This window comes from Etheostoma cragini, chromosome 15 (assembly GCF_013103735.1).
Source record: "Etheostoma cragini isolate CJK2018 chromosome 15, CSU_Ecrag_1.0, whole genome shotgun sequence".
Classification (NCBI taxonomy): Eukaryota; Metazoa; Chordata; class Actinopteri; order Perciformes; family Percidae; genus Etheostoma; species Etheostoma cragini.
The window spans coordinates 722,980-732,231 of record NC_048421.1 but is presented as its reverse complement, the minus strand read 5'-3'; the positions used below and the strand labels follow the sequence as shown (position 1 = coordinate 732,231).

The 9,252-nt window shown below is 44.4% G+C and overlaps 2 protein-coding genes across 2 annotated transcripts in view; one reads left to right on the top strand and one right to left on the bottom strand.

Moving 5' to 3' along the window:
• LOC117958075 (serine/threonine-protein kinase TAO2-like) overlaps window positions 1-8,401 on the bottom strand; it is a 21,562-nt gene extending 13,161 nt beyond the window's left edge. Inside the window, exons 1-6 of the mRNA XM_034894327.1 lie at window positions 7,922-8,401; window positions 3,564-3,704; window positions 2,774-2,845; window positions 1,891-1,992; window positions 483-528; window positions 295-391 (exon numbers count right to left, since the gene is read on the bottom strand). Coding sequence (XP_034750218.1) covers window positions 295-391; window positions 483-528; window positions 1,891-1,992; window positions 2,774-2,845; window positions 3,564-3,695 — 449 coding nt within the window. The 5' untranslated portion in view covers window positions 3,696-3,704; window positions 7,922-8,401. The remainder of the gene's footprint in view (window positions 1-294; window positions 392-482; window positions 529-1,890; window positions 1,993-2,773; window positions 2,846-3,563; window positions 3,705-7,921) is intronic.
• The window catches only part of LOC117958237, an 859,617-nt gene that overhangs the window by 199,108 nt on the left and 651,257 nt on the right, over window positions 1-9,252 (top strand). The window lies entirely within an intron of this gene.

Sequence of the window (9,252 nt, the reverse complement as noted above, 5' to 3'; positions counted from 1 at the left end):
AGGCTGCTGGTCCAGCACTGGCAGCCCCCCCCCCCCGTCTGAGATTCAGTCTCCATTAGTGTATGAATAGGACCTGAGCATGTGTGTGTATTTCAGTCCTGTGTGTAGTGTAATAACAGAGTTGTTCAATAATACCAGAGGGAACCAATTAAGAGTATAATTCCTAATTTGTAACTTGGTGTGTTGACAGTTAATATCAGCGATAATGATTCAAAGTTGCCGGCATGTGACACACACACACACACACACACACACACACACACACGCACAAACACACCAAAAAAAAGGTGTTACCTGTGAATCATGTTGTGAGAGTGAAGATACGCTAATCCCTGCAGTGCACCGTGGGTAATAGCAGCTATTTCTATTTCCTGGAGCGGCTTTTTGTGAACTGCGAGGAAAAAAGGAAACAAAGAGTCACAAACCACGACGACAGGCGGATAAACAATGATCTTTTCATGAGTGTCGGGGTGTTAACGGACCTTCCAGGAGGTCCGAGGCCGAGCCCAGGCAATACTCCATCACCAGCTGGGAATCAATCAGACACAAAGACACGTTCATCTGCTTTCTATGACATTACAGATACATAAGACACGTGGAAATACTCCGTTGGGAGGAAACATGAGTTAGTTGCATCCTTTTATTGTAGAATTAAAGGAGGATTTCAGTTGATTTCAACACGTGGCTCTATCTATAGGGTCTGGTGCCACGTGGTGAAGGAAGGCAAGGGAGCTTTATGTGCATCACATTTCAGCAACAGGGAGTTTCAAATTGCTTTACATAAAAATATAAAAAAAATGAATAAATAAAACTGAAAACAAGGTATAAGGCGGACGGTATACAGTTTATTTTTAGTTAATGGTAACTAACAATGGTAGAGGAATCAGGATCGACACAAAGCTCAGACACCAGGAATGAAAAAGTCGGATTGATGAGTCCCTAGTTACCGCACCGGTGCTTTCTTACATTCGTGGCATTTTCGTAGCTTTAAAAAAAAAAAAGCTGCCGACTAGAGAGGGTCCGATACCAGTTCTTGCTTCCCGATACCGATCCTGATACCTGAACTTGTGTAACGGCCGATACGAGTACTGATCCGATACCACTGGGTCATTTATCTTATCATGTCTGATCAGCTGTGGACTCCTCTCCCTGAATGGATCAGACATGATTTCTATCTTTGGCGTCGGCCCGGCTCAGGTTGAACTCTCGAACGATGAACGCTACAGAACGTTCTGTTATCTTCCAGTTTAACAGGCAGTTATTACAGAAAAACAACTTAAATAATCTACTTTAACGTCCAGTTTCTTCAGGGCTTTATTACGTGGGATTGGTGCGTGAACTCCGGTACTTCCTGATACTGATACCAGCGTTTTAGGCGATAACGGTACTGATACCGATACATGTCTATTGCCGACATAAGTCAGCCAAAAAGGTCTTTAGCCATGATACAAATTAGCAAAGCAAACAAAACAAAGATTACATATTTAAAAGCAGCCGACTCTATCTTAGTCTCAAAGTCAGCAAATCTGCCAAATTCTGCTTTTTGGGGTTTGGTGAGGCAAAATTTATTATAAACCTAAATTAATCTGCAACACACCTCCCTGTAAGACCAGCACGCCCAGAATGCACCTGAACACACCTCCCTGCAAGACCAGCACGCCCAGAATGCACCTGAACACACCTCCCTGCAAGACCAGCACGCCCAGAATGCACCTGAACACACCTCCCTGTAGCTGGACGGTCTTAAACTAGCTTGCGTCTGACTTTGCGCTGTGCGGGAGCAGGACAGGGCTGTCTGAGTTTAAGGTTTTTTTAAATCTGGGGAAAGGACCGCCGGTTGTGTTCATCTCCCACAGCTTGTAGGACGTTCCTGCTGACGGACATACGTACCCATGCCGTGTGCTCCTTCAGGTAACAGCCCCGGTACTCGATGGTGTTCGGGTGGCGAAGTTTCTGCAGGAACTTCACCTCTTTAATGATGTCCTGCCATTTCTGCACATCAACACAACACGCCGCTCATTAGGCACAGATCGTTATCACAAGAGAAATATTTGAATTATGAATTACCAGAACCTTCATCATGTTATTTATCAAACGTCTCTCTTTGTCAAGACATGCAGTGAGAAAGAAATGACTTGTGAGGATAAGGTGGAGGACAAAGTAATTTTATAAACTTGTATTAATCCATAATTCAGGAAGGAATAATATGGATGTCACTCCCCGATGTGAGGAGAGCTCATGAGTGCATGAGTCACTTTGCGACAAGTAGTTAGCATCTATGGTAGCATACAAGATGCTAACGAGAGACTTCTGAAATGTCAACACAGTATAAATGGACCTACTTAACCAATTTGGTTCACTGCTAGCTTAGCTACATGTTAGCATCAAACACAACAAAGGCTGTCAGGTGAATGGTGTTTTGAGCTAACGTTAGCATCAATCAACCATAGATAGCTACAACGTTTCTGAGAGGATTTCCATCTTCTCTTATTGTTTTTAATGAGAAAACTTTATTATTTCATGGATTTCACTAATCTCAGTATGACAGTTAGGTTGTAAACCGTTTAAATCGGAGCATGCACGACTCAAATCTGCACTCGACACATTGTGGAGGGACCATGACAATACGGATGTACATTTTAACAGCCAGCCATTTTTGAACCAACTGAAAGAGTTCCTCGGTAGATTGTGAACATTTGTTTTGATTTAGAAAGAAAGGGTGTTTTACAGATATTAAAAAGGAGGACTTATTAATATCTGTAAAGGGGGTTACCTCGTTTGTTTGCTTGCCGCTGTACGACATTTTCTTAATGGCCACCACCTCATTGTTGCGCACATCTCGGGCCTGTTGGAGGACAGAAACAAAACGACCAGGACATTAAAACACTCAAGACACCAGGGCCACATCCAGCCCAGACGTAACTTAGCAACTAGAGCAGGTTCAGTTTTATTTTGAGGTTGGACCAGAATAGGTTTCTGTGGATTTTCTAAAAACACCATATTTTTGTTGTACTGCACATTGCTGCAGATCCTGTTTTCACCTTGTGTGTTTAGGTCTCGGTTTTATATCCAGAGTGAGACAGACAGACAACACACACACAGACAACCTCACTCACACACACACACACACACACACACACACACAACCTCACTCTCACACACACACAGAACCACACACACACACACACACACACACACACACAACCTCACTCACACACACACACACACACACACACACACACAGCTGCTGTTCAGACACACCAGGATCAAAGACAGACAGAAACACACACACACACAGAAACACACACACACACACACACAGACAGAACCACACACAGCAACAGACAGAACCACACACACACACAACCACACATACAGAACCACACACACACAGCTGCTTTTCAGACACACCAGGACCAAAGACAGACAGAACCACACACACAAAACCACACACACACACACACACACACATACACACATGCACCTACCCACCCACCCCCCCGAGGTGAAGCCGCTGTTCAGACACACAAAGACAGACAAGAGGACTCCGCGTCTCTACTCACAAAGTACACGGCTCCGAAGCTGCCGTGGCCGATCTCTCGGAGGTCGGCGAACAGCTTCTCCGGGTCATCTTTGCAGAAAAGGTCGGCCACCTCGGGGTCTTTGATGCTGCCCGACCGTGCACTCGAGGGCATGGCCAGGGCCTGGAACACAGCGCAGAGGTCAAAGGTCAGGACAGAGGCACAGCAGGAATACTTTAGGCCGCGTTATCGCCACTACGGCCGCCCCTAGACGGTGGCGTGCTTGAGTCATGTGGGCGGCGGCTCGGAGGATCACCACAGCACGGTGTGAACACAACACAACAACATTGGTTTTAGAAGTACTGCGATTGTTATTATCGGGTTTTCAAACTTCAAACTATGTCCTCAAAGCAACTATTTGGAAGAAATAATAACAGAAACACACAGACAATCTCTTTCTGTCCGTCTCCTCCCTTTCTTTCTCATTCATTCTGTCGTCTTTTCCTTTCCGTCTTTCCTTTCCTCAACATGTTTACTTAAGTACAGGTACTTGTACTTACTGAGTACTGCAGTGAATGTACTTAGTTCATTCCACCGCTACGAGTCTAACATTTCAGGAATTTTAACAGTGATCATGTTGTTGTTGTTTCAGCGCCGCGTTGACGGGAGACAGTCTTTATCTCCCAGGACAATCTATCAGGGACAGAAAACAGCCAACAAGCTGGGACACGCAGCGGAATCTGGATGTTCGACTGTGGAGGCAAGAGCGTCCCAGACCAGGGCGTCCCAGACCAGACCAGTGCGTCCCAGACCAGGGCGTCCCGGACCAGACCAGTGCGTCCCAGACCAGTGCGTCCCAGACCAGACCAGGGCGTCCCAGACCAGACCACGACGAGAGGAACATCTGCAGTAATGTTGTTGAATATCCTGAAGATGACGTTAGTCGTGATAGATAATCAGATCTTAAAGTGCAGCAGCCGAGCTGTTTTGTGCACTAACTCAGCTGAATAAATGTAAAATCATCATAACTAGTGTGTGTGTGTGTGTGTGGGGGGGGGTTGATACAGCATAGTATTGCAACATTTTCAGTGGCAATACTGTATCAATACACAGGCACCAAGTATGAGTCCGTTATTATATGTGTTAGTCAGTTTGTCTGCTTGACAATCCCATTTTGCATTAATAGAAAAATTACTCAATTTGAGCTTTGGCTGAAAAATAACTGAAGAATATTGCTAATAAGCTCCGGGCATGAAGAGAAATCTTCACATCAATTTAATTCGATGCACGACACACGCGTGTGCTGAGAGGAATCTGAAGATCAGCTGACTGACAGCGCCACAGTTCTCCCGCCGCCCACCTGGAATCAAACATCCGTGTGAAAACAGCTTCAAAATAAATCATCCGACTAAATCAGCGCCCCTCCCCTCCCGAATCTGTAATCTCAGCCTGCACACTGAGCCAAGAGCAACGTGGTCTTATAATGGGGTTAACGTAGCTGCGGCTACACAACGCGGCCTCTGAATGCACGGAAACACGGCCCGAGGTCTCTGCTGAACACAGGGGGGCGTGTTCAGCCTGGAGCTCTGCTGCTGGTTCAATGCACAAGTGCTAGACAAGGAGACCGATTCCCTCCCTCCCTCCGACCCCCCATTTCTTTAAAAATACAGTGAACCGATTTCCCATTGTATACATCCTGGCCCTCAGTGACCTGATGGTGTTTAATCCGAGGCGAGGGAGCAGCAGACGCATGCGGCTACGGTCTACAGTCAGGAGGAAATACTATAAAAAAGGGTTTTACTTTAAAAAGTTGCATAGTGAGTGGGAGGACAATACGAGGGCTTAAAAATAAATAAATAAAAAGACTAAGACATTGAGAAAGGTGTAGGGAAATAATATTTGTTGCATGGTCAAAGAGAGGACAACAAGAGGACTGAAAAAGACAAACGCAGTCCTATTTTGACTGCGTGATCTCCATGGGTCCAATGTGACGCCAGGACAACAGGAGGGTTAAAGACGATACAATATTATTGCGATTTTAAACAATATTCTGCGATATATTGCAATTTATATCATAACCTTTTCCCCCCCCAACTTCTGATTTTTCCCAATTTCTAATGGCGTCTCCAAAAGGAAACTTATCAACATCTGTTTCATCTAAAAAGAAACATTTCTCAGTTTGTTCATCTTACTTCAGTGTTATCTCTGCAGAACGAGACAAACTGACCAACACAGGTATAATAAATAATGATTATTGATACTTGGCGCCGGTGTCAAGGTATTGTCAATGAAAATATCCCAATTGGACCCCCCCCCCTCCCTACTAGTGGTGATGCCTTTGGTGTGGGAGACCAGGTTCCATTCTCCATGCTTTGGTTAACCCGTCTGTGCCGGATGCTTGGCGCCGACACATTAAACCTACCGCCGGTTACTGCGTTATGCAACTCTGAACCTCCTGCCGGCTGCTGCGTGGCGCAGAGGATCATCCAGCACTTCTTCATCATCATCATCATCATCTACCACATCCTCCCTCCCAAACTCCTCACTATCCTCCACCTCAACGTCCCCGCCCTCGCTGTCTAACTCCTCCTCTGTCGGAGACATTTTCTCTCTCGTCTCTCAAACATTCATAAACAAAACGCACATGTGTGTCTGGTTGATTGACGTGATTTTCAGCAAACTACGGTACATTTTGGTGGTCACGAGGCTTTAAATAGCCAACAAGACCCGCCTCCGGTGTATTTGAACCAATGACGGTGCGTTCTCTGCTGCACGCGTCATGAAAAGACCGACGAAGACAGAACGCTGCGCCACGCAGCAGCCGGCAGGAGGCTCAGAGTTGGCATCGCAGTAACCGGCGGTAGATGTGATGTGTTGGAACGAAGCATCCGGCACAGACGGGTTAAACGGGTCCGCTAAATGACGTGTGATGTGAAGTAATCGTGGCTCACCAAGAGACAGCGGAGTCTGTCTCCGTGACTCAGGCTCCCAGACCCTTCCAGGAATAACATGTATGGATTTAGAGAAGGGAAGTAGTAGTTCTCCTTTAACCCTCATGTTGTCCTCAGGTCAAATTTAACCCGTTTGTTGTTTTGTTTTGTTTTTTATGGTAAAAAATGGGCTCTTAAAATACAAAAACTGAACATATACTGCATGTTATCTCAGCTGTTTGAAATTGAGATAAAGATAATATTTGTTAATGGATTATGAAGTGAAGTCAGTTGCTGACCCGAGACTCTGGAACAACTTACTACTTTCTACTGAGCGATGTGTTTTTCAGAATCAGAAATACTTTATTGATCCCCGAAGGGAAACTCTGTGTTACAGTTGCACAAAATTGTATAAATATAAATAAACTAATAAAGACATTTAAAGGAGTGTGGATAATTACATAGCTAAAGGAATATTATGATACAGTATTTACATAATTAACATAATTAAACTCTTGGTTTCTGATGCTAAGCTCTTTGGACACCTGCTGGTTGCTGTAAAGTGATGTGTAAATGTATTTTGATTGACTGATTTAAACTCATTTGACCGAGGGCCTTGAAAAGCAAAACCAAAGACCACTGGGGGGTCCGCGGACCCAGGTTGAGGCAAGAAGGGATACAGCTACGGACAGTTAAACTGAGACACCAAACAACTAGTTAGTTTACGAAAATTTGGATTTGGATTAAAACTCACAAGGACCGAACATGCTGTCCTAGGCGAAAAAAAATCACAAATATCTTATATCCCGCGAGATTTTGCTTAACATCCGGCCGTAGCTGTATCCCTTCTAGCCACAATCCCGGACCAAAGACTTGAAGTGGGGCAGCACGACATGAGGAAAACATCCAATAGTGATAGTTTGGACTGATCTTGCTATCGTACTATGACTCACTCTGGAGGGAGTGATCCATTTTGAATCGGCAGTCTCATTTTCATTCAAACAGTGTTAAAATGGAAATGATTACAGGGTTTTTTTGGGATGTTGTAGCCCCAAACAAAGATGTTTTCTGACGTCTGAAGGACACGATTGGAAGTTTGACAGATAACGACGTTAAAAAAAACAATGCCCCCCCCCCCCTCTCCGCCCGCAATTTAGATATCAACCTAGTCAATATTGCGATATTGACAAAATTGCGATTAATTAGGCAGCCATAGGTTGAACCCCACCTTTGTACAAGCTAATAATATAACTGAATGTAGCATCACTTAGCAAGCTAACAAGCTACCTGAATGTAGCATCGCTTAGCAAGTAACAAGCTAACTGAATGTAGCCCCGCTTAACAAGCTAACTATATGTAGCTTCATGTAGCAAGCCAACTGAATGTAGCATCGCTTAGCAAGCTAACGAGCTAACTGAAGGTAGCATCGCTTAGCAAGCTAACAAGCTAACTGAATGTAGCATCACTTACCGCGGCTTATTGTGGTTCCGCTCCGGAACGAAAAACAACCGTTAGCCAACCGTTAGCAGCCGAGCTAGCGAGCCTCTCTCCTCATAGCCCGGGTCTCCTCTCTCGGTGGACAATCAACACGTCACCGGTCTCATTTCCCCCAAAAAAGTCCCGAGACTGACGTTAATCAACGGTTAGCTGGTTCAAACAGAAACTCGTCGGTTGCCCTCGTTAGCTCGCGTCGCTAGCCTTAGCTAATTGGCTAGCTTAGCTTGGGTAGCTCGAGCTAACGGTAACATTAGCGGTTCTCCGGGGTGTGGCTGATGTTTCTGCGCGAGGACCCACTCCCAAACATCCTGTCCCGTGACACCTGTCTGTTTTTAAAGATACCCTCTTAAAACCCGACTTAACGCACGCGCCCCATCCCGAGGTGTGCCTTGTTTCTTAAACCGTTTTTGTTCTTTGCTAAATACAAGATGGCACAGACTGGTGGGGCGGGACCTCGAGTGTTGACCGGAAGCTGTTTTGTTCCATTTCCGGCGAGGTTTCCGCTTCACAAATAAAAGGGTATAAATACACACCGACCTAGATAATATTAATAATCTAGTACAAAGGCTCGAAAGCTTCCTTTAATACTTTCTTTCTTCAATTTTTTGATTTTTTTTTTTACAATAATGTAATGTTGGTCACGTGTTCTAATGCTGAGGCCACAATAATGTTGAATTCTTATATTCATACGCCTATATTGATTCAGTGTGTCAGGCAGGCTATTGAAGCAGTTATGTAATCAGCCCAAGCTTAAGGGAACGCAACATATAGTAGCACGCACGCGCACACACACACGCACACACACACACACACACAAGTACCAGTGTATGACTGTATGCTTAGTCTGTACACAACACCTGCACTACCTGATAATGATAGATAGATAGATAGATATTGATCCCAAAAAAATGGGAAATTACAGTGTTAAAGCAGCACAAAAAATATACATATACATGAAATAATAATAATTATAATATTATTTTTCATTCTGCAAGTTCTCACATCGTATTCTACAAACTCACCTTTTGCACCATATTTACCTTCGTAAATTAGTTTCTAATGAACCTGGAGACAGCAACCCCCCCCCAAAAAAAAACACTGGATAAACCTTTTACCGGCATCTTCTGGTCCTCTTTGCTGATTTTGCCCTTCAGGATCCTTGGGTCATTACAGTATTTCTGAGTTGCTAAAACACTAAAATCCTTTCGCAAAACCAAAGTTGCAAATGTACAAACCACTTTATTGATTGAAGCACACAGTTTGTAGAACTTTAAACACTTCTCATGTGGTTAGACACAGCTAGC